At 37.0% G+C, this 27,279-nt stretch overlaps 1 protein-coding gene across 1 annotated transcript; it reads left to right on the top strand.

Moving 5' to 3' along the window:
• Positions 1 to 27,279, top strand: LOC137406344 (amine sulfotransferase-like). Its single transcript, XM_068092914.1, has 8 exons — positions 1 to 118; positions 14,260 to 14,415; positions 15,555 to 15,692; positions 18,722 to 18,840; positions 21,698 to 21,824; positions 22,644 to 22,738; positions 25,173 to 25,317; positions 26,702 to 27,279. The coding sequence occupies exons 1-8, from the start codon at positions 37 to 39 to the stop codon at positions 26,812 to 26,814; spliced, it is 975 nt and encodes a 324-aa protein (XP_067949015.1). The 5' UTR covers positions 1 to 36; the 3' UTR covers positions 26,815 to 27,279.

Genomic DNA, 27,279 nt, shown 5'->3' with positions numbered 1-27,279 from the left:
GTTTTTGTCAAACAGCTACGCGAGTAAACGCACGCGATGTCGAAATGGTTGATGAGTAAAATTTTACTTGTTTTCTTTCACTTTGTGGTGCAATGGAATAGATTTCGAGCATTTGTAGGTGAGTACTGAGCCATCTGCTAGTTGGATAGGTGTCAGGTTAGTGACTAGGAGAAAAACCACAGTTCACAAAAATCGCATGTTCGGTTTTGTAATGTTTACAGATTGTGGTATGTTTATCAAACACTCAGTTTATTCAAATTCAAAACGCAACTGAATCTCTAACACAAAGTCATTGCATTAAGCATCACGTTATGTAAGCATTGCAATAGGCTGTACATTCTACATAGGCAATAGGCAATACATTCTACATCACCTCTTGATCTCAAGATCAACTGTTGTAAAACCATACAACATAACATCTAATATATCTCAAGATTAACTGACTTGTACAACTATTACAGCACAAAATTTGATAATCACTTAGGAAGACATCTATCTCAAACAGGTCTAATTTCAAAGTCACTATTTTGATCGAGATCAGAGTCAACAGGCTCTCGATTCACCTGAGCATTGTTATCAAGCAGGTCTGAAGTACTAAACTCAACTTCGTCCTGATTAGACTCTTTAGTTGGCCTAGTTGATACATGTATACCATCTGCAATGTCGTCTTGATGAGCCAATCACAGGTCAGACACATGCCTATTTGTGCCATCGACTTTAATCGAAGTGCTAGAATTTATCTTTGTCACTTTTTGGCATTTCCACTTATCAAAGCACCTAGCATTAACTGGCTTGACATAAACAGTGTCTCCAACTTTGTATGGATTAAGGCTGCAGTCTCTATTGTCACTAAGCTTTTGCGGTATTTCTGTCGATTTGGTCGCCCCTGCTAAGTCACTGCGATAGCTGTATAGTTCTTCCACAGGCACTATACCATTGGAATTTGGTGAATTGTTATACTAATATGCCATTTCTTCAGGTCCTTTACCAGTTCTCATGACTGCTTTTTTTATAGTACGGTGATGTCTTTTAATTATTCCATTTCCAGTAGGTTTATAGGCACAGCTGATGATCTGCTCTACACTCCATTTCTGCAGAAACTCTTTCATTCTAGTGCTTGTGAAACATGGGTCAAACTCAGAAACTCCTTAGGAGGTCCACGTTCTCGAAACACATTGTCCAACTGTTTGATTACTACGTCTGATGTTTCATTAGCCAGTTTGAACCAAAGAGAAAACCTGCTAGGCCCACAATCAATAATAGTCAGATAAGGTCGACCATTCACATGAGTAATATCTGATGCAAGGCGCTCCCATACATTTGCTACGTTTAGCTGACCATGATTCCATTTGATTGGATGAGGATCTACACTGTTACACATAAGACAAGTTTTCACTACTTGCTCAACTATGTCTTTCTTGATTGTTCGTCCAACCTTTTTCTGTGCCAAGTACAGGGTTTTGCTGATACCAAAGTGGTGGTCTTGATGAACTTTCTTTACATCTTCTATCTCATCTGTGTTAGAAAGTACAACCCCTGAGCATGCAACAACTTGTAGCCATTTTTTTGGTACTCTGGTTAGGACATCCGACTTGTTCTCACCTGATGGAGCAAGTTTGATCATTAGTGTTAACCCATATTCATCAATCAGCTGACCAATAATTCTAAGTCTACGTCAAATGATCAACTCACTGACGCCAGTAACCTTAGGCCTTTATTTGGTATCTTCTATCACTGAATCTATCCACCCATAAACAGTAGCTGAATCTGTGATTACTTGCACATTTGTCATTTTCCACTTTAGCGCTAGGTTGATTCCTTTCAATGCAGCTTCTAGCTCAGCACCATTTATATGAGCACCATCATCCTCTTTACGCAGCCATGCTGCATCCTCAACAGTGTAACCATCTACCTCCAGAGACACTCCGAGAGCCAAGTTGCTGGCGTCACACCACACAGAAAACTGAGAAGTCTTCTTGACATCCCACTTGCCTCTCACTGGGTCTTACTCTTGTACTTTTTGAAATATTTCATCCAACAAAGATTTCACAGAACTAGGAACTATTTCAGACCAGTCTATGTCATTAGTCAATCTCTTTACATAGCTACAAGCAACTCTTAACCATCCAGCAACTGGGTAATGTCCAACTAGTTTGCCACAAATGGGGAAAAGGTCTCTTTTTGTAACCTTTTTTGAAACTACAGGCAACTCACCATCCCGCTTCCAGTTGTACTGATCATCTTCTGCATTGTTTACTCTAAGACCCAACACACGAGTATCTGATGGTGTCAATGGGTCTTTTGCCACAAGTCCAAATCTTAGTAAGTGAGCTCTAACAACATCAGCTTGAACCAACTCCTCGTTTACCCAAATGTCATCAATGTAGTGATCAGTTCCATTGCAAATCTGTTCATCCAATGAAAGCACTTTATCTATGATCTTGGACATTATCTTGGGAGCAACATTCAAACCAAATCCCATGCGTGTCATTACATACGTTTTACCTCTGTACTTCACTGCCTGGAACCTTTTCAGACTGGGCTCTATATGAATTTGTAGATAAGCCTTCTTCAAATCTAACAGACATGCTTTGCTTCCCCTAACCTCCAATTTCGCAGCTTTTCTTGGCAAATTGCAGTCTCAACACCTGATTACTGTGAATATAGTTGTTTAGTGAACGGTAATCCATAACAGGGCGAATCTTATTGGGCTTGTTTGGTTGTTTTGCAGCCATCAATGGAATTATCCCCTCTACATGACCATGAACTGTGCTATCATATAACTCCAGCCATTCATCATCTATCCAGCGTTGCACTTCTTCATCAAACTCTTTTCTGTCATCATCATTTATCTTGTATTCAGAGCAATGATTTTGTCGAATCGGTTCATCATCTTTCCATTTCCATTTGACAAACCTTGCACTACCATCAAACCATGCTATGAAATCTTTATCATCAATCTCTAAACTACTCTGGTGTCTTGTGCCAACACTTATCACTGGCACCTCACCACCAAACGTAACACCATTGTGAACATCAACTTTAACTCCACCGAGTTTAGCAATTGCATCCATTCCCAATATCATTTGTGCTCCACTTACAAGTGCTGGCGCAATCAAGCACTGCAGAGGAAGCTCTTTTTTTCCTGTGACATTGACTTCTAAAACAGTTTCACCGTAGTAGTTTTACCGTTTAACACTCAGTAGTTTTACCGTTTAACATGCTGACAATTCGAACAGGACTGCTAGGCATTTTACCCAATTTAACACAAAAATCATCTAAAACGACAGTCTGTTCGCAACCAGTATCTACAAGAGCTCTTGCCGATACTTTGTTTACATATATATCAATAAATGGTAGCACCTCGTTGTTCAGTGACTTGTAGTGGAGAGAGTATCTGGTGCAGACACTCGCCCATTCTCGCTTCCCTTTGCCTTAGGGCAATTCCTAGCTATGTGATTGCCAAGCTCTTGACAGTTGTAACACTTTATTAGCCTTTTTGCACTCTTTACAACCTTGGATGGGCACTGGTGGGCTCCATGACCTCTGCCATTACAAATTGAACAAATCTGTCCAGCAGGTTTTGAGCCTACATACCCCATTGCGCAGACTCCTTGTGCTCCACCATTGCTAGACATAATCATTCTTGCTCTTGTGGCCAACTCTGACAACGAAAGTTTTTTAACTGCTGAAATGGATTTTATCTCGGTAGCTACATCAATTGGTAACCCAGCCACAAAAGCACACTTCAACAAGGGTTCTGGTACTGTTTGGCCAATCAGAGCTACTAGCCTACGCAAATCTGCCAGGTAAACATCAACAGTTTCTCTTTCTTTGTATATCCTTCTTTGTAGTTGTTCAAATGCGCAAAAGTTATTTACTCCAAAAGCAGTCATTAGCTCCTGTTTAATCAGTGCATAATCCTTTTTAGTGTCGGCTGACAGTTGTTTATAAATGGTGAATGCCGGTCCAGACAGAAAGAGTGGCACAAAAGATTTCAACTCCGTAATATTCTGCAGCTCAGCTACAAGCTCTAACTTTTCACACCACTCAGAAAAGTCAACACTCTTCTCTATGTCTTCATAGGTTTTAATCAAGTCTGAAAGTTTTACTGCCATTATTGTCACAGTTTTGCCGAAATAGCTTGTGGTATGTTTATCAAACACTCAGTTTATTCCAATTCAAAACGCAACTGAATCTCTAACACAAAGTCATTGCATCAAGCATGATGTAATGTAAGCATTGCAATAGGCTGTACATTCTACATAGGCAATAGGCAATACATTCTACACAGATGCTAAGTATATTAGCAAGCAGTATTAGTTCAAGCTTTTTAATATTATATTATCTTATTAGAGCAGGAACTTGTATTGTGGTTCTTAAACTAATAGAAAGTGTAAGAGTAAGGAGTAATAATGGGAACATAATAGATATAATATAACAGGATTATACACATTCTTTCCTTTTCAAACAATTCAAGTCCAAACTGGTAAGGAATCCTGAAAACTCTGAACGACGCATAGTTCCAGTGTTTTTAAACTAGTGCATATGTAATTAGCATGTTAGTTGAACCCATACTTCAGCAGTGCAATGATTAAGCTGGTAAAAAAAACAAAGAAATAATAAATCGATTCATAGCTTAGTAGCCTCTAAACTAATGAATGCGTAATTAACATTAGGCGTAATATAGTAATTGTTCACTTTGCCACATAATCTTTTAAATAAAATGGTGGCTTTAAAACGTGTTGAGGGCGTACAGTAACTTCAGAGTCAGAATCTCGAGGTATGGACTCAGCTTTGTCACACGCTTCAACTGTTCTTTGATTGTTATCTGAGTTATCTTAGCATCTGAGTTTACTACAACTCCTGCTCATTCATTTGCATGCCATCGCTTCCCGTCATCTAAATATAGTTAGATTGACCAATCTGCTTCTCAACTTTTTGTGGCTCGAAGTAGTGAGTATGAAATGCCCGAGGGTGTCGTGTCGCACCCAACCTCCTTCAACAAATTTTGGTACTTTAGCAGTTTGACTACTATCTGCATAGACCTTTTGGCGTCTCTGCTGAGCTTGCACACGTTCCCAAAGTTTTGATTCATGAATTAAAGGTGAAAGATCTGATCCTGGTAATGTCACAGACAATATAGAACGCATTCTACGACCATGAAGTTTATGTCGATTATGTGACCCAACAGTTGTTGCACGTGCAGTATCTCGGTAGATTCTTGAAAAGTCAGTACACCTTTCTCTTATTTTTGTAAAGCTAGCATCAGTTATCATGTAAGCAGAGTTGACTTCAGAGTTTTGTTAAGTCTCTCAATGAGACCATTAGCTTGTGCATGGTGGTTGAAAATTTAAATAGGAAAATTTTACAAGACTTGACAAATTCTTTGTAAGTTGTCAAAATAAACTGCGCTCCATTCTCTGAAACAATATATTGATATAATACTTATCTTGCAAATTGACTCCTCAGGAAGTCAATAATGAAGTTGGAGGCGACACTAGCGCAGAAGGCAACCACAGCCATTTTGAATAATAGTCCATGAGCATGATTGCATACTCACGATCAAGTGATAATCCACTACTCTACTGATAGGACCAATAACGTTGTAGGGAAGCTTGTCTTCTTACAGCAGATTTGTCATTTAGCTGGCATTTTAAGCAGCGGCTAGTAGCGTGTGCTCAACCTCTTTATCCATTCTAGCTACCAATACTGTTTTCACAGTCTCTTTCTACGAACTATCCCTTGATGTAACTCATGAGCTAGAACAACCAACTTCTTTCTCACTGTAGTTGATAAAACCTGTCTATCACTATGATGAAACACTTTGTCTTTTGTAGCCAGTTCATCTCACACCATAAAGAAAGTGTTCTTGTAGCCATCTTCATCTGATTTAGGCTTAAGCCATTCTTGCTTAACAAGCTGGTCCCGTATATAGCATAATCTTTTGCAGTTTTGAACTTCAACTACAAACTCTTGATCGTTAGTGAATATGGCTGCCACAGCTCCACATGGAACCTCTTCTGGCTTTTTACATGACACTGGAATGTCTACTAAGTACATCTGATATTAAATTCAAACACCCTTTTCTAAACAGAACATCATAGTTGTATACCATTTGTCTTGCACGGCAATGCTATATTCTAAAACTAGTTCGGTTATTCTCAGTAGTCAGTAAATATGCTAGTGTTTTGTGATCTGTGCACAGTGTAAATCTGCAACCCCATAGATACACTTTTCATATTTCAAAAGCTCAGACACAAGCTCAGACACAAGCAAGCGATGCTTCCTTTTTTTATTCATACTGAGTATTGTTGCTCAGTTTCACCAAGAGTTTTAGGAGACTAAGCTAGTCACCTCTTTTCCATCTCTGATCTGAGAAAGTTGAGCACCTAGACCACAGTTTTGAGCATTCGTATATGCTATTATAGGAAGTGTTGGATCAAAGAGAGCTAAAGGATTAGCGTCAACTAGCATTTTGCTGATTTCATCAAAACTTTACTGAGCCTCTATTGACCAGCAAAATGTATTTCTCCACTGTGCATGCAGCGGTTCAACTACTGTTGAGAGGTTTCGAATATATTTAGCATAGTAAAAGGTTAGACTTATTTAAGATCAAAGCGTTGTTGCATCACTTGGAATTGGTACATCCACTATAGCTTTCATTCGGTGGGTAATGCTTTCATCTGGTGGGTAATACCGTATTCCCTCAGCTGACAAGGTATGACCAACAAATGACACAGAGTCTTTCCTCAACAAGCACTTGCCAAACTTAACTTCAATCCAGTGTAAAAAAGGTGCTGAAAAACTACTTTCCATGCCTTTTCGTGCTTTTCTATGGTTGTGGTAGCAATAAGTGTATCATCCAATTAGACACTTCCACCAAGTATATCTTACACCAAGTTCATCATTTCCTGTGAAAAAGAGCTGGAGCATACGCCAATTTAAATGGCAGTTGACAAAACCAAAACAAGCCTTCATACGTAATAAATGTTGTGAGAAGTCTTGTTTCCTCATGAAGTGGAACCCAATGATAAACTGCTTCCAAGCCTATTTTTGAAAACACTTTAGCTCCAATTAACTGATTCAGAATTTCATCTATATGAAGCATTCTGTGAGCGTCAGCTACAATAGCGTCATTTACTCCTTGTGAGTCAAAACATAATCTTACTGACTCATCAGGCGTACGTGCAACCACCAAGTTTAAAACCCGTTTGAAAGTGTCAACTTGTTCTATTGATCCTGATGCCTCCATGTCCTGAAGCTTGTTCTTGACTTCTTCTTTAACTGCAGCTGTGGTAAGTCGTCGCAGCTGCTGGGTAACAGGCTTTACATCAGCCTTCACAGTAGCCTTGTGAATATAGCCTTGAACGTGTGTTCCGTGACACTCTTTAGGTTTGACAACATCTTTTGACGAGACTTTTTTGATGACACCATTCCTGTCGTCAATTATAATTCCAAGATCACTCAAAAATCACTACCCAGCAAACAATCTTCCTGAGTTATCACATAGAAACTACCAGCTGCACGTCATTCATTGAATAGCACAACACATTTCAAACAGCCCAAAGTTTCAATAGGTGTCTGATTATACGACACAAGTTTCAGAGAGCATGGCAGCAACTCAATGTCACCAAACGCTGCTTTCACATCAGTTGCTGTCAATATAGACAACTGTGATCCAGTATCAACTATAAGATTCACTGCCTTTGAAACATTTTTAGACATCAGGGTAACACTGCATTTTATCGGTTTATCTACCTTGCTTTTAACTTGCTTAACATATGTTTTTCTATTTGAACAACTGAAACCTTACCAGCAGCCTTGTCTTTGCAACACTTTTTAAAATGTCCAGTTCCGTGACAACCATTGCGTTCAGCATCCTTTGCTTGACAATTTGGATCATTAGCTAAATGTGAACCCGAGTCACATCTAAAACATGTTCTTTTCCCTTGACCATGATGTTTACTTTGCACCTGTGCTACTAGTATTTTTACAGTTACTTGAGGCTTGTGTATGAACTTCACTGCATCACTAGCTGATTCAATATTTCTGCATGTTTGCAGTGGCAGCACGCAGTGCAGTTGTCATTAGCATGCAACACTAAGCTGTGGTAAATCTTCTGCTCCAAATCATAAAATGAGCATATTCTGCTAAGATCTCTCAAGTCAGTCACATACTGACCCACACTCAAACCCTTCTCCCACTTGTGTGCTCTAAATTTATATTGCTCAGTAAACGCATTAACTTTTGGTGAAAAGTACTGATCAACTTCTTCGAAACATGTCTGATACTCCTAGTTAGTCAATGCACGCTCTGGAGTAGACTCTGGTAGGTCAGTAGATGTGTATAGGTTCTCTGTCCTTTGACACCGAGAGAGTTAAGCAACAATGCCAGTTTACGTACAAGTGACAATTTTTCGGTGTCAATGAGCAGTGTATGTTTATGAAACAATTTCTTCCAAATAGTCCAAGAAACAACAGGATCTCCAGGTCCAAGTAAGAAGATATGAAGCGGTTCAATACTCGTCGTTGTCATTTGTAATGCTTATAGATTTTAGGTATAATAGCAGGAAGTATTAATTTAAGCTCTTTAATATTATATTCTCATATTAGAGCAGGAACTTGTATAGCAATTCTGAAACCAATGGAAACAGAAACTGTAAGATAAAGTAGAAATAATGAAAACATAATGTAGTGTAATATGACAGAGGATTCTATAGGTCTGTCGGCTCCATCACTTCTAATCTGGTGTGCGTGTTACCAATGACACTATTGATTTTTTTACGAAAGGAAAATGTTGTGCTTTGACCGCTGCCGTTAAAAATATTTTCATAGGTCGCTGAAAAGATTTTATTTGTTCGATCATTAGATTAATGCATTTTAAGAGTCTTTAGTATACCATGATTAAATTACAACTAAATTTAGAAGTATTAGATCTAATTCCATGTTCAAAAGTTGCACACAATAGTTCAGGTGGCTCAACGTAGTACCTTTATTAAAGCTACTGAACTAAAGTGTTGAAACTAAATATAGTAGCACTACACCATGGTCTTTAATGACTTTCTCTTGTCAGCCATTATCACCTTCCTGTATCCTGTTACATGTAAAAAGAGCCACAGGTTGATAGCCAAAGACAAAAAACTGTTTCGTAACAAAAAACTTTCTCAACATTATATCTACAACTAAAAGTTAGAGATGCAATCAAGAAGCGGCGGCTAATTTATTTGTTGCATAGACCACATATCTAGTAGACTACTAGTAGACCATAGACCACTAGAAAGCAATTAAAGGTGACTTCCAATTGTATTGAAATCCACTTCTCAAAATGTATTGGCGTTTTTTATAGATTTATGATTTGAGGTGAAGATGAGAGTGCTTAGTGGCAGGGGGTTTTGGGTTGTAGCTGGGAACCTTAGCTCAAAGTTTGAGGAGCTGTAAGGTTCACTTAAACAACAATTTATTACTTCTGTTTAGTTACTTGTTCTTTAATTTGGAGAAAATTGTTTTAGGGAGCTACATGTGAATCTCAAAGTTTGTCTTTTGTCTTCTCGCTGATGTCTCCAGCCATAGCGATTAAAATCTTGCTATGAGAAATTCCCACAGTATTGGGATCAAACTCGGTACGATTGCACTTGCCCGTATACAAACACGCGTGCCTAATCACAAGGCTAAGCCGTTGTTATATGATTTAGCTAATCCACAGTATCCTTATCACGAGTAAAGCTAAATATGTCAGTTTTATTATTAATTAATATTACTTTTTGCATTTGTTTAAGTTTGAAATTTTTGTAAAACCCATATGAAAATCTACCATTCATTTTTCTTTATTTTTAATATTCAATTTCAAATTTTTCGTTACAGTGCATCTGTAACAGCACAATTTTAATCTTCAATTTCCGGTTTTTGTAAAGTGCAATCGCTAGAAGTTGTAAAACTAAAAATTTTTCACATTGACATTTTTGAATATGAATTACCTCCACATTTCTTGGTTCAGTCAGACAAAGTACCCTCATGCGCTTCACTGATGTATTTAATTTCGATCTCATTTTTACATTTGTGCGGGTATCAACTATTAAGAGGTACCAATTATACCGCTTAATAGTACCGCAGGTATAGCCGCATTCAAAACTCTGATGGATAGCTTTTGCATCAACAGTAATCTTTCTTTATAGACACACTTCTATGTACTCTTTCTTATTATTAATTCAACATATTCGTGATTTTTTTGTTTTAATTGTATCAGTATCCATTCACGTTTCATTGTAACAAAAATGCTTTACCGAGCCATTACTTGCTAGTATTTCACATTTAAAAACCTTTACATTTGTTTTCAAGTTTTCTTTTAATTTATTTGACCTGCACAAAACACTTTTTTCATGATATGAAGTTTGAAAACTATGATGGTAAATGTTGCATATGTTAAATAAAAATTAATTTTCTACTCAACGACTTTTATTACTCAGACAACGTCAAGCATTTTCTAGTGCATGTATATATATATATACCTAATATATGTATAATAATGCAGAGAAATATTTCCCACTTGAAAAGAAGATTGAAAAGTGCTGGCACGTAGGAACAATTGTAATTCTAGTAGTCACTAGCTCACTGTGTACAATAACACTTGCGCATTAACTGTGGCTTACCCAAATACTGGCAACAATATAATAAATACTGACAACTCAAGATACAAAAAAGCTCGCTATTGAAAACGGCGAAGATCTTTAGTAGTCATTACTACTTGCATTACTACTTGCTTGGGGTACCTGGGGTGAGGAAAATATTTTATAAATATATATAAAACATTTTCATCACACCAGGTGGTTTGATTATCAATATCTACATATACATATATACATACTCATGCTACAGACAGTACTGTTTCGGCTATTGAAGCCTCATCAGTGCAGCTCAGAGCTTAGGCAAGGGACACAAATCCCATTACCAATGAGAGTTGATTTCCTGCCATGAAACAACTAGGTTGCCTCACAGACTTTAAGAAAATCAATGCGCTGGCACCAGAGTGCTCAAATCACAAAAGTGATGAGCTTTGCACAAAGGCTAATAGTGCCGCACCTCTCACAGAGTGCTCAACCAAACCAAAGTAAGGGAGCAAATACTCATGCTACAGACAGTACTGTTTCGGCTATTGAAGCCTCATCAGTGCAGCTCAGAGCTTAGGCAAGGGACACAAATCCCATTACCAATGAGAGTTGATTTCCTGCCATGAAACAACTAGGTTGCCTCATAGTGCAAACATATATACATATATATATTTGCACTATATATACATACATATATGTATATATATTTATATGTATGGACATATATCCTCACATGTATATACCAGTATATACTATAAAATATTTTATATATAAATATAAAATATTTATAATATATACATATGGTAGAACACTTTAAAAATTTAACTGACTGCGGTTGTTGTCACACTAAAATATCTATAAAATAGAGTACTTGAGTTTGAGGTTCGTATGTTATGACTGCCGAATACCTGCTCAGTAACCCTACCACAAAATAATAGCGTGCAAGATGATAATGAAACTGCAAATTTTCTGGTTCATTACAAAAGTCATGTGTGGATGCAAACTAATGCATACCAATCTAACACATTATCTACTCTAAATCTAAACACGTTATCTGATCTGAATCTAAACACGTTATGCCATTTAGCATAGAAGAAAAATATATAGCACATTTTAGAATTTGGTATAAATTATTTATGCATTCGTTTCGCACTGCAATTAGCAATTGCAGCACTAAAGCCACTATCAAATCTTTCTCTGATATCTTTTCCATGCGATGCATAAGCTCTTCCATGCGATGCATAAGCTTTTCCATGCGATGCATAAGCTTTTCCATGCGATGCATAAGCTTTTCCATGCGATGCATAAGCTTTTCCATGCGATGCATAAGCTTTTCCATGCGATGCATAAGCTTTTCCATGCTATGCATAAGCTTTTCCATGCGATGCATAAGCTTTTCCATGCGATGCATAAGCTTTTCCATGCTATGCATAAGCTTTCTAAAACCATTTTTACTGTTTTTGCCTTAAACCTTTAAGAAACTTGAGATTTGTTTTTCTCAATCTGCTGCGCAATGCAAGTCAATGCAAGCCAGTGCAAGCCAATGCAAGCCAATGCAAGCCAATGCAAGCCAGTGCAAGCCAATGCAAGCCAATGCAAGCCAGTGCAAGCCAATGCAAGCCAGTGCAAGCCAATGCAAGCCAGTGCAAGCCAATGCAAGCCAATGCAAGCCAATGCAAGCCAATGCAAGCCAGTGCAAGCCAATGCAAGCCAGTGCAAGCCAATGCAAGCCAATGCAAGCCAATGCAAGCCAATGCAAGCCAATGCAAGCCAGTGCAAGTCAATGCAAGCCAATGCAAGCCAATGCAAGCCAGTGCAAGCCAATGCAAGCCAGTGCAAGCCAATGCAAGCCAATACGCTTTGAGCACTCTCACCACCCTTTATGCCTCTGTCAGACACTTGGGCAGAAAAATCTACATGAAAGTATTATCACTTTTCTGGTCACTGATGCATTCACAGCCTGAACTCTATTTACTAAATCCACTCTGGTACATCAAATATATATTATAGTTGGAACGCTAGCATACCATAAACTCCCAAACATAAAATTCAACATAAAGTTCATAAATAAAATAAAAACAAAAGTCTAGTTGCTCATCCTTTTGACCATCTGACGCTGACAGATCTGCTATGAACTGGGCTATTAAATATGGCAGCTGTTTGTGTTAGTGTGTAACCGTCATTGGATATTTTTAGCTTTTTGTCACTTTTAATCTTTTAACGATAAATGTTTTTATTAATTATAGCTTAACACTTCCGCTAGTGTCTGAACCAATGCGAATAAATTAGTTCGTACAGCCTACGAAAAAGAACATAGACTGTACATATTCAAAATAGAATAATATGACAAAGCAACTTCAACACTGATGTATGTGGGAAGAGGGAAGAATTGTGTATTTTTCTAATGACACACAGAACAATTCAGTCACTTGGACCTGACCAAGTGACTGAATTGCTTCAATACTGGCCTGATGGCTCTTTTCTAGTTAGCTTGCTCTGCTATGACCTAATGTGAAATGGATTACAACAAGACAGCATGCCAAGACACAGGCATTGGTGTCAGATTGCACATACCATAAAACCTCTATTTGAAAATCCTCTTTATTTGAACGCTACCTTGAATAGAACGCCACTATAGAAAAAGGGTTGAAAAATACAGAGCCATCTGTTAATTAATCACCGCCTCAATTGGTCCACCACTTTGACATTCTTTCATCTTTACGAACCCAAAATAGAAAAGTGATCAGTAGAAAAGTGTCTACAAAATTTTACTATTAATGGCTTGGTTAGATCAATAACAATCAAGTCTTTTCTTGTTGTTGTAGTGGTTGCCATGGTTTCAGGGATGGTATACCTTAAAATATCGCTTGTCCCAATCATCAAAACAAATCCTATCCACTGTTTTCATATTCGCCATAATGTAGTTAACAATCTTACCTGGAGACTTAACTGAAGAGTTTTGATGAATGATGAGATTAATTGTCAGGAATACCGAATGAAGAAATAGCACCCGTTGTTATGGTGTATTCTAACTAAAAACCATTAAAATGACTTTAAAACTTGAAAATGTTATGTGTGTTTTTCTAATTCCAAAGCTTTAAAATTTTTCCTTTAAAACTATGAAAGCCACACCATCGAAATAATTAATAACTGTATTCTGTTAACAAGGAACTAATCAAATCATTTCCTTGTTTAACTAAGTCTGATATAATCGATTCAAAATGAAAAGCTATTTAGCAAAAAGGCTGAGACCTACTGCATTAATGTCGATCTGCCCGAAGAAGAGTGAAAAATATAAGTGACATTAGCATCGCTTCACCCGTTTTTTGTTAAGAATTTATCTTTTTAAAATTCTAACGAGCTAGTCGAAAAATACAACGCCACCCTCTAATGGAAGGTCACCTCTAATAAAACGCCACTATAAGGGAAAGGTTGAAAAATAGAACGCTATGGCGTTCAAATACCGTGTATGCAGGTATAAGTCCATATTTAATGCACTGCTGAACAACGCATTCATAGTTGCACAATTGAAAACATCATTAGTACTTGCATGTTCTAGGAAATCTGTTCCAAAAAACTGCTAGACTTTTGCAACAATAGAATAATTTAACCTCATTTCTGGATTATTATTTTTAAATGTTATGTGTGTACAGGTCTACTGGCAGTAAAGCATAAGACACATGGATACTTTCAACACAGAGGTCTCCCCTTCACAACTTTGCTACATAAGAAGGGACGAGTTGATGCCTTAATGAAGTATGATAGACTTAGACAAGATGACATTCTGCTTTTGACGTATCCTAAAACAGGTTAGAGACGGCTGCCTCGTTCTGTAACTCTTTTCATCACCTTAGTTAGTTTTCATAGTAATTTTAATAAAAAAAATTTGTCATTTAGTCAATTTTGTAAAACAGGTAGATTTTGCTGCTGTCAGATCATCAAATCAACAATAATCCAAATTTGACTCTAAGAAAAAATTTTGCAGGAATAAGAGGTAACCAATCATAAGCGGCGACTCTCTGAGCTCTTCGTCCATTTGTTGTTTAAAGTAATTAAACTACAATGACCATCAGAAGCTAAGAATTGTCTACCAAATATTGGTACAAGGGCACCAACGACTCACGATATTAACCTACAACAACACGACATAAGCCTAAATTACCCTTTTTAGGGAAACCAACCAGTTTTATCATCAACCCCAACTGGTCCTCTAAGGACTCTTTCACTAAGATGTCTGATTGTTGATAAATAAACTTGAACAGTTGATCCAAAAATAGAATGTCCATTGGAGAACTTGACCTTGAGACTCTGAGAAAATGTTGTACAATGTATCATGGTCCAGTTTAACACTAATACAAACAATGGGTATGCTGGCTCAATACAATTTATCCTTAGACACTATTTGTTTGCTATAGATTAAAAAATTTGTAGCTGTCGATCGGCCAACTGACCACAGGCGTAGCGCACTATACGTATTTCCGTTGATCATATGACTTGGAGTTGTGCGCACTTGTTGAGTTACCGTGCGATAAATGTTTTAATGGACATTCGCATGATGCAGATTAACACTTTGGTGCTTTGGTAAAAAAGGTAAGGATTTCTATGCAATATATCATAGTGGCGCATTCGGAACTTCTCCAATCGAAATAAGAACAACTAATGTGAGGAAAATGGTTGAAATGGAATAGCTTGCTGGGCATTTTCTTGCGTACCAGTGCCGTTTCCATCTTTTGCAAGTGTGAAACAATCGGTGAGAATTTGTGAGTAAATATTTTGCAAACTTGCAGACTGTTTCTGTTTCTATCTTGTGGGTGACATAGACATAGACGTAGACTTTGAATAATCACATCATGGAAACATAGTGATTGTGAATCAATGTTTTCAGGTTGGCTATTGATCACAGCTGTGTTAAAATGCATATATTGTTCAGTCAAATTAATATTTCAAGGCACCCACTTCACTGCGGAAGTTCTCCTATCCATATATATTGAGAGTGGAAAAGCACCAAAGAAAACCCTTATGAATGATGCAATTGCTCCGCTAGAAATGGATGTACCCCAAGCATTTTCTTTCTCCTTTAGGAAATGTGAGTATAATTATAATATATACATAGCATGGAGCAAAAGTGCATCGGTCTGACAAGCTACATGAAGTCTTGTCACGCTATTCTAGATATGGATATAGATAGGATATACCTGCTATGGTCATCCCTGTGCTGGGCATAGTTGGTCGTCTGATTCACTGCGTTTCCATGACGCGCATAATTCGCAAATTTGAGCCAATCCGCAAGTTATCCGCGTAATGGAAACGGCATAAATCCGCAAGCTAAGCGAGTTTTGCGATCTGCAAAACTTTACTGAATCCATCATGCTTGCAAATCATGGAGACGGCACTTGCGAATCATGCGGATTAGATTATCGCGGCTATTCCATTATAAACATTTTCACGCTTCAGTCATTTTTATTTCGATTTCAGCAGTCTCAATGCCCCAATGTTCCGAATGATTGCTGCTAAGCTTAGCGTGAATAGACTGCGTAGCTATTTATAGAGTCATTAATTAGGCTAATACTTGACCTATGGGTCAAGCGCTGGGTTAAATTCGCATCAGCAGGTGTTTATTGAAAGCTGAATTCACAAGTAACTCAACTTGCGAATCGTTCGAATTATTCGAATCATGCTAATTATGTGAGTCATGGAAACATAGTGATAGTGATAGTACGCCTCCAATATTATACCTTTGAGAAATGAAGTTTAGTAACACTATTGCTTCAAGGTCATAAACATGAATAAGACTACTTTATGTAAACATAATTCGCAACATAATGCTGTTGGCTGGTTGCCAGTATTCCGTAGTGCTATTGTGGTGTCTTTTATATATAAGTAGTATAGAGAATTATACCGCTAAGTGGTGTAGTGGTAGCGATGCATGGAAGCTAATGCCCCGGCTCAATTCCTATGCGAGATAATCTTTTTATTCTAAAGGTGCAAACACACTAGGCGATATTTAGTGCGATATCGCGCTGCGTGGCGCTAATCTGCGCTAGAACTCGCTCAGCGAGCTCACGCACAGCGATAACACTAGACATTATCTATCACAACTTTATCACACGTGAGACGCATTTCAATTGATTGGTTTTTTCTCAAAATGGACCAAACTTGATTGGGGTTAAAACACTCAGATTCAAGTGAATGTGCGATTATGACTTCTATAGTTGCACTTTGGCAAAGAGATCGACAGAATCAGCTTGAATAGAATTCAGCTTGAGCGCAATAGCCGATATCAATAGCCGATATCAATAGCCGATATCAATAGCCGATATCAATAGCCGATATCAATAGCCGATATCAATAGCCGATATCAATAGCCGATATCGATGGCCGATATCAATAGCCGATATCAATAACGGGAGAGACAGGCAGCCGTGCAACTAGTTACATCATTTTGGCCTCTTTCTTTTGACCGTTTTAACCGTGATCAAGTTTTGTTACTTTTAATTTTCAAATATCCTGGCAGTCAGATCAAACATAAAAAACAATCACCAATGATAAAAAAATACTGATACTTTCTGATAAAACCTACTAGAATTTGCTCTAAGTTAATCTTCAATGGTATATTTAAATATTTTTTCTAAAACAAACATATTCAAGCATGACTGTTAACATCAACTAATGCTTGCAACTTTTTAAAGTGACCTTAATGTATGAGGCTTTATTAGTTAGACTTATATATGAGGCTCTTTAAGGAAATATAATATCATAAATTTCGGTGTACAAGTTGACCCAGTGCATAAGTCGAGGTCTAATGTTGACAAGTCGACCCCTTCTCTGTCTCTAATCGTTTGATCGCTAATAGTTCAGTCGGCATCAGAGGCAGGCGATGGGTAGCTGAGGAAATGGCATTCAAAAACATTTGAAAAACAATACTTGACCATCACATTGGCCCACCTCGCTAATGGAACAAACTGCCACCATAATAATAATAATAATGTGCGTTTTTAACAGAAAATCATTGACGCAAGACAGATTTCTGTCAGGAATATTCATGTATTCATGTATATTCACATACAAGAAAAAGGATGGATGGATGATGGTGGAAATGGTCAAATGGATTACCGATATGTGGGTTTGTGAGCAGATACTACAAAAAAAGCATTCCTCTCGACAAAATCAAGTTATTCCAGAAGAGAATCGTAGCATTGACAATTTGAATGATGAAGAAATTTGTGTTTGATCTCATGTTGAGTAGGATTACTAGTATTTTACTACTTTATAAGTAAATTTCTATGTTATATCATGTAATTTTGATTTGCAATGGTGTTGTAATGTTGAATTTTACTATAATTCGTATCATAAAAAACGGGACCGCCTTTTAAGTCGAGAATGGATTTTTAAACTTGAAATTTGGCATCAAATTTTTGACTTGTTTGCCAGAATTTATGGTATATAAAAACTTTTTAAGAAGATGGTATTAGATAAAGGCTTTTCAAAATAATTGAAATATGTTATGATTTTTAAGGTGAAAATGTGTATGGGGCTTCTGAAGGTGGCGGCAGTGTATTAGGTTTTTAAACTATCACTGTGTTTTCATGTCAAGGTTAATTCGCAAGTTTGCAACATCCGCCAGACCGAAATGGTATAGACACGCGAGTAATGCAAATTTTGTAACCTGCAAGTTTTTATCACATGTTTCATGATTGCGAAAGATGTGTAAAAAAGGCTGTTCAAGCCATTCCATTTTAAACATTTCTACACTTCAGTTGTTCCTATTTCAAAATTGTGTTGCTAAACGAAACAAGAGTGCGACCTCCGACGTAGGATTCCATGTTTTCAATAAAACACCCGTGTTAATCTGCAACATGCTAATGTACATTGAAACACTTATCACGTGGTAACTCAACAAGTGCAGACAACTCCTAATCCGGATCATCCGCTCATGGAAACATAGTGTATAATGTGAGCATAGTTGATTGGGTATTATTTGCAGTTAGTTATGGTCAAGTGAAATTTATTGGATTTCTAGCAAATATTAATTATGCCTGGCAGTATCTAGGTAGGATTAACATATCATGATTTCAATGGCTATTTGAGGCACCTTTCAATCGATATTTTTGTCAGTGATGTCAAGCTGGGGAGGTGTGCTGTCAAATCTCGATCAACATCCATCTCCAAGAATTTTTGTCTCTCATCTCCCCTGGAACTTCCTCCCGCAGCAGATACAAGAAGGTGGCATTAAGGTAATCATAAAGTCTATTATAGGGTCACGCATACACTACTATATTGTTGACTAAGGTTTGTAGACTTGCTGTCATTTATTATACTGGGTCAATATTGAACATCAAGCTTATTGAAATAAGAGACACTGCCAAATGCCAATACTAGTGTCAGCGTTTTTGCTGATGCTGTTCATGGCACACTGCAGGCAAAAGAGCATGGGAAATATTTTTTCACCAACATCTATATATATATATATATATATAAGCTTTCCAGTTATAGCAATTGTTTGCCATTTTCACTTTTTTGCATAAACACTTTGGTAATCCGAGTGCCAATTTTGCATTTCTGCGAATCTGCAATAGCGCAGAATTGAAGAAACTTGACGAGTGCTGAAATGAACACAATATGTTTACAAAATATCTACTAATCTTATATATTGCTAACGGTGCATCTTAGGTCGGTACAACGCGCATACAACGCATGGGCAACAGACATACAAGGCACTTGCAACGCACAAACATTGTGGATACAACGCGCATACGCTATCATCACAACGCGCATACAACGGTCAATAGAAAATAAATAGAATACTTTGTGTAATGTTTTAGACCTGTTTTATTAACAGACTATAAATATAAATAGATTATTGAATAATAATATAATATTATTGCTACTATTACACATTAATGTTAATATTAATATGTTAGGTGGTAACAGTGTCACGTTGTGGCGCATGCGTTGTTAATTACTTGTGTCAGTGTTGTTTGTATCCACGATGTTTGTGCGTTGCAATTGTCCGTTGCGCATACGTTGTATGCGCATTGTACGGACCTAAGATGCACCCTTACCTATATATTAACTGTAGAAATATATTCAGATTGCCTATGAAGCAGTTTTAGACAATTAGGACAAGTATTTAATTAGTAGTGGTAAAAGAAATAGATAATAGCCAGATGGCACGCTTTTAATCGCGACGGTGCAAACGTTTTTTGAATACGTCAAACCTCTATTTGAAGGCCATGATGCTTTGTTTTTCAACCTTCTGCAGTCAAATAGAGGCTGGTATTTTTAAACAGCTCGTCAGAATTTTGGGGAGTTAAATTTAACCCTTTTACGAGTGAAGCGAATGTCGCCTATATTTTACCCTCTCCTTCGGACAGAGCGATATTAACCCTTTTGGATGCAAGAAGTCTGCTACTTCAACTTGTAAAGATCATGTGTAACAGAAGAGGAGTTTTGAGCGTTGAGTCATTGTAAGCTGAGTTCAAATTACCGCAAGGATGCTATCAAATAGTATGATATAAATACGCAAGTTTACAAGTTATATAATAGTAATCTGTCAATTGTTACATATATTCATATATATATTCGAGAAGAAGTGATATGAGCAAATCATACTTATAATACACGCAGAAACAAAAATTAATATTTTTGAAACAAAAGCAGACATCTTTTAGTTGTCCAATACCTTCGGCAATATCTTATGGTGTCAACTTTTCTTCTGCACTGCTGAACTAGTCGATAATAGCGTCCAAACAATAGTTAGCATGACAAAACATTGCTTTGCATTCAGCACAAATAATGATAAACTTTTGCCCACATTGCTACTAAGCAAAACTTTTAGCCTAAGACTAGTCGTTTATATACCATCTTACATGTAAATGTAAACAGTTTTTCACATATGTCAAAGTATTAAGACCACATTAAACGAGAAACTACTATTAGCCTGATACAAATATTATTTATTTCTTGTTGCGTTTAAAGTTTAAATGAAAAAAGAAAAAACTTTGGAGTTGGAAAACGGACTTGATACAAACTGAAACAACGGAAGAATTAATTGTTATTGATGTAACCAATTATTAGTACGATTTTATGGACACTTATTACGGGTTCCTAAAGGTCAAAGAATGTCAAAGTGGCGGTCAAATGGAGGCGGCGTTCAATTAAAGGGTGGCACTCTATTTTCAACCCTTGTCCTATAGCAGTGGTCAAATAGAGGTGGCGGTCAACAAGAGGTGGCAAAGGGCCAGGCTAATGAAAAGCGGCAGGCAACTGCATTACCTGCCACTGTTTATGAGCTGTTTTTAATACCCGTGCAATGTCTGGCATTCAGCTAGTATAAATCAAAGTTTTGCTGGTTTGTTTGTCACGTGTCCACATGTAAGGATAAAGTTATGCGAATGAAAAAAACTTTCGCACTGACATTGCACTCGGAAACAACGGTTTTGCAGATAGGTATGCTATCCCCTAAAACACACGACCTACGTGCAACACTCTAGAACAATTAGCAAGCGTTAACAGTTTTAGCACGCATGAAGATCATGATTGTGTAAGAGATCATGAAGCTTAATGATGCTAAGTACAATTATTTTAAGCCATAGCCTGTTAGCTACGTGGCTTATTGGTAGTACGCTTGGCTTCACATCTACGCATCCACCAAATGTATGGGTTTGATTCTTGTGAGGTGCAATCTATGTTCTCAACACCCAGAAGGATAGACACGGCTTTTATAGTACAGAGCTTAGTTAGCTTAAGCTACTCAAATTTATTGGGTAAAACCACTTAGCTAATGACAACTTTATAACCCGCCACGGTTTACGAATTGTTTCAAATCTTTAAGAAAGGTGTAGCATGAAAAGTAAGAAATGTTTTTCAACAATCTGTTTTAGTTATGCCTCGAACTGTTAAATATTTGAGTTATGCGTTAACCGGAAACATACAGAAATAAACGAATGCTTTCATTTAAAAGTTAGAATAGTAAATAGTTTTTATTACCCGTGCAACGCCAGGCATTCAGTAGTAATAGTACAATATTAGCTGGCTACTACAGTCAGATGCAAATAAATATGCTGTCAAACAATGGTATCTATTTTGCAGGTGATACACTGTTACAGAAACCCGAAAGACACTCTCTGTAGCTGCTATCATTTCTACACAAAAATGGGCCTCTTTTCACGAGGGACAAGCTGGCAAAACTTTTTTTACTTCTTTTTGAATGGAACAGGTTTGACTCGATCATAATTTTACTGTTTGTTGTCAATATCTGATACTAGGTGATGTATCTCATTCTCTGATACTAGGTGATGTATCTTATTCTCTGATACTAGGTGATGTATCTATTCTCTAATACTAGGTGATGTATCTTATTCTCTGATACTAGGTGATGTATCTTATTCTCTGATACTAGGTGATGTATCTTATTCTCTGATACTAGGTGATGTATCTTATTCTTTGATACTAGGTGATGTATCTTATTCTCTGATACTAGGTGATGTATCTTATTCTTTGATACTAGGTGATATATCTCATTATCTGATACTAGGTGATGTATCTTATTCTCTGATACTAGGTGATGTATCTTATTCTCTGATACTAGGTGATGTATCTTATTCTCTGATACTAGGTGATGTATCTTATTCTCTGATACTAGGTGATGTATCTTATTCTCTAATACTAGGTGATGTATCTTATTCTCTGATAATAGGTGATATATCTCATTATCTGATACTAGGTGATGTATCTTATTCTCTGATACTAGGTGATATATCTCATTATCTGATACTAGGTGATGTATCTTATTCTCTGTGCCATGTGCTCATTCTCATGAGCCATCATAGTGACTGAATACTGGCGTACCTCAGTGATCATAGTGAATAAATACTGGAGTATCTTCTCCATTATAGTAGCTAAATACTGGAGTACCTCAGCCATCATAGTGACTAAATACACTCATGTAGAGAGTGAATATTATAATATAACTTTACTAAGCATGTCAATAGTCAGGGTGCAGACAACCGATTTTCAGGTTATTGCATTCTTACAGTAGTCTATGGAGGGTACATGGACTGGCTCAAGCAGTGGTACCCCCACAGAAATGCCTCCCATGTACTCAATATTCAGTTTGAAGATATGAAAAAGGTAATAATCTGGGTGATTCCATTTTTTTATTGTTCTTGATTTTAAGTTTTGACACTTTCCTTTTAGAGCGCTGCTTTAAAGGGAGTCTATTAGCACATTTCCATACTGTGATAGTATAGTGCCACTTCCTTATGTGGTACTGCAATTAGTGACACACCCTTATGTGGCACTGCAATTAGTGACACACCCTTATGTAGCGCTGCAATTAGTGACACACCCTTATGCAGTGCTGCAATTAGTGACACACCTTTATGTGGTGCTGCAATTAGTGACACACCCTTATGTGGTGCTGCAATTAGTGACACATCCCTATGTGGTGTTGCAATTAGTGACACACCCTTATGTGGTGCTGCAATTAGTGATACACCCTTACGTGGCACTGCAATGCCATCATGCAAACAGCCGTGTCACTCTTATTCTGTTGTGATTCAGTGTAGCTGTTTGCAAGCGAAACACCCCTGTACTGGCCATCTTTTTGTAACGGAAATGGCCTCAGCGACCAATGGTCTTGCACTTCTGCGTGTGGATAAGTTTTGCTTTCCTTTTGTTTCATATACAAACCTATGCCTTGACATTTCCTGTCACATCAAGTGTCGCACAACCATCGCTCTACTATAGCGCCTTATGGAAACATCCCATTTTACTGGTAGGATGCAGTAATGATCAGAAATATTAAAAATAAAGGAAGGCATTGATGCTTTTTTCTCAAGTCATTTTGCTTATTGAAAAAAATGGAATAAAGTCATTTTGTCGGCAGTGACCGTAAAGGACGGATTCAATTTAATTTTACTGGTAGGGTGCGCCAAATAAATTCATTTTCACAGTAAGAAAAAGATACCGGAGAATCAATTTAATTCATTTGTGAGTGGAGCCTTAGGGCTTGCTTGAGCAGGCATGTAAACTTGAGTGCCCACCTCTGCTGTGCTGTACATTTAGGTAAACTAGGCCAATTATAATCATCTCTTTAATTGATTTATTACCGTAAAATCTTTAATTGAACTCCACCTCTATTTGACCGCTACTATAGGACAAGGGTTGAAAAATAGAGCACTACCCTCTAATTGAATGCTACCTCTATTTGACCGCCCCTTTGACAATCTCTGATGTTTACGAATAGCAAGTGATCAGTGGAAAACTGTCTACAAAACCGTACTAATAATGACTCCGTTACATCAATAACAATTAATTTATTTATTGTTTCTGTTCGTATCGTCCGTTTTTCAACTCCAAAGTTTTTCATTGAAACTTTGAAACCATCGCAATAGAAGTCACTAATAACCGTATCAGGCTAATAGTAGTTCTTTGTGTAACGCAGTCCTGATACTTTGACATACGCGAAAAACGGTTTTCATTTTCGATCTTATATGAACGACTAGTTTTGGACAAAAAGTTGTGCTTAGCGCCCATGCGGCTAAAATTTTTTCATCATTTGTACGAAGTGTAACTCATCAAAGTTTTGCTCTGCTAAAAAAATTGATTTGACGTTAATATCGACTCGTTCAACAGTGCAGAAGTAGAGTTCAGGTCAGAAGACATTGTGGAAAGTATTGAACAGCCAGAAGAAGATTAAATTGTTTTAAACAAAAGCAACAATCGGAATGCAACTGACTGAGCAAATGATGCAAATATCTTTGCTTCTTAATATTTTTGCTTCTTGCTGTTAACTTTTGTTTCTGCGTGTATTATAAGTATGGTTTGTTTATGTCGCTTGTTCTTGAATATATATTTGTAGCATTTGATAGATTATTATTATATATCTTTAAAATTTGCAGATTTATAGCCCATTATTTGAAAGCATTTTTGCGATTATATAAAGCTTACGATGGATGAATCATAACTCCTCTTCTATTGCACATAGAAAGCCAGTTTTGGCTGTAAACTGTAGCAAACATATCAATGAGTGCAATAAGCTTTTATGCAACATTGTTAAATACAGTCATAAAATAAAACTATGTCTTCAAATTTAGAATAAAATTAACAATGAAAGCACCAACAAATTGCAAAGCTGGGCACAGGCTATAATATCATCACAGTTTAATTGCAAGCAATATATATCAACTGATAGAGATATTTCTCAGCTTCCCAATACATATTTATTAAGTGATCTACTACAAGTTTGAGGTAAGTTAGCAGATTTCTCGTATCTGAAAGGGTTAATTTCGCTCCTCTTGAAGGGGAGTGCAAAATATGGGCGACATTTTCTTCGCCCATAAAAGGGTTAAATTTATCTTCCCAAATTTCTGACGAACTATTTTCAAAATACAACGCTAGCCTCTATTTGAACACCACCTCCATTTGACCGCCACTGTAGGAGAATGATTAAAAATAGAGCGGCATGGTATTCAAATAGAGGTTTTATGGTATTTTGTTGACTTAACCCCAACCTTCTTCTACTCAGCCTAAGAAGTAATAAAAGACATGATTTGTTACGCAGGACCTGAGAGGAAGTGTGAAGGACATCGCTCAATTTTTGAACATCGAATTAACTGAAAGCCAGCTCGAAAATGTTGTGGCAGCAAATAGCTTTGAAAAGAAGAAGGCTGCGGCGACTGGTGCTAGTCAAGTTGTTTACAGAAAAGGTAGTATGAGTTGCCTTCCCCAAGTTGCCAGCACTAGCTTTAGGCAATAGTTAGCATGCATTCTTAGACGCATAGCTGTTTGATAAGTATTACAAAACTGTTAGTTCATTGCTTGAAATGCTGTTCATTTGCTATCTACATGAGTTGAGTTGTTGTTGTTACCTTCTGTATGAGTTGAGTTGTTACCTTCTGTATGAGTTGAGTTGTTACCTTCTGTATGAGTTGAGTTATTGTTACCTTCTGTATGAGTTGAGTTGTTGTTACCTTCTGTATGAGTTGAGTTGTTACCTTCTGTATGAGTTGATTTATTGTTACCTTCTGTATGAGTTGAGTTGTTGTTACCTTCTGTATGAGTTGAGTTGTTACCTTATGTATGAGTTGAGTTATTGTTACCTTCTGCTTGAGTTGAGTTGTTGTTACCTTCTATATGCGTTGAGTTGTTGTTACCTTCTGTATGAGTTGAGTTGTTGTTACCTTCTATATGAGTTAAGGTGTTACCTTTTATATGATTTGAGTTATTGTTACCTTCTGTATGAGTTGAGTTGTTACCTTCTGTATGAGTTGAGTTGTTACCTTCTGTATGAGTTGAGTTGTTGTTACCTTCTGTATGAGTTGAGTTGTTACCTTCTGTATGAGTTGAGTTGTTATCTTCTGTATGAGTTGAGTTGTTACCTTCTGTATGAGTTGAGTTATTGTTACCTTCTGTATGAGTTGAGTTGTTGTTACCTTCTATATGAGTTAAGGTGTTACCTTTTATATGATTTGAGTTATTGTTACCTTCTGTATGAGTTGAGTTGTTACCTTCTGTATGAGTTGAGTTGTTACCTTCTGTATGAGTTGAGTTGTTGTTACCTTCTGTATGAGTTGAGTTGTTACCTTCTGTATGAGTTGAGTTGTTATCTTCTGTATGAGTTGAGTTGTTACCTTCTGTATGAGTTGAGTTATTGTTACCTTCTGTATGAGTTGAGTTGTTGTTACCTTCTGTATGAGTTGAGTTGTTACCTTCTGTATGAGTTGAGTTATTGTTACTTTCTGTATGAGTTGAGTTATTGTTACCTTCTGCATGAGTTGAGTTGTCACCTTTTAAATGAGTTGAATAGTTATTGTTACTTTCTATATGAGTTGAGTTATTGCTACCTTCTATATGAGTCGAGTTGTTGTTACCTTCTATATGAGTTGAGTTGTTGTTACCTTCTGTATGAGTTGAGTTGTTGTTACCTTCTATATGAGTTAAGGTGTTACCTTTTATATGATTTGAGTTATTGTTACCTTCTGTATGAGTTGAGTTATTGTTACCTTCTGTATGAGTTGAGTAGTTATTGTTACCTTCTATATGAGTTGAGTAGTTATTATTACTTTTTATGTAAGTTGAGTTTTATTACAGGCAAAAGTGGCGGCTGGAAAAGTGATGTGACAGTTGAACAGAATGAAATCCTAGATGAATGGATAAAGGCCGAATCGAAGGGGATGGAAGAGATAGTATTTCAGGGTTTATAAATTATATATTGCTGCCATAGAACCAGATAGAAACTGTTAGGGTCACTTTAATATAAGTTTAGAGATGAACAGGCCATAGGATTTTCTGAATGCGCTGAAGCCAGTTAAGGTCATTTTTTGTCGTTGTGTCTGTTCTTTCGGGTATCTTCTAATTATTGATTTATTACGATGATTTTTTTGTAGTACTGAACTTTTCTAGCTATTCTAGTTTGATCTGTTTTATCTTTTGTTTTGGTTATTTTCGCCAACATAGGTTATACGAGTGTCTTGTATTGTCTGTCGAAAGTAGCTTTATCATTATGCCAATGGTATTAGGCCAAATTTTTTCTCTTTTCCTTCATTCCCTAAGTCAGCATGAACCATATTTTCTTTGCTAATGTTTCTTTGCTTTTTTCAGCCAATGATTGATATAAATTACTTGTGACACAGGCTAGAAATTAATACATGTACTTGCTGCTGCTGCTC

The sequence above is a fragment of the Watersipora subatra genome, chromosome 10 (genome assembly GCF_963576615.1).
Source record: "Watersipora subatra chromosome 10, tzWatSuba1.1, whole genome shotgun sequence".
Lineage (NCBI taxonomy): Eukaryota > Metazoa > Bryozoa > Gymnolaemata > Cheilostomatida > Watersiporidae > Watersipora > Watersipora subatra.
Note: the sequence above shows the minus strand (reverse complement) of the source record. Positions and strands in the feature narration are given on the sequence as shown.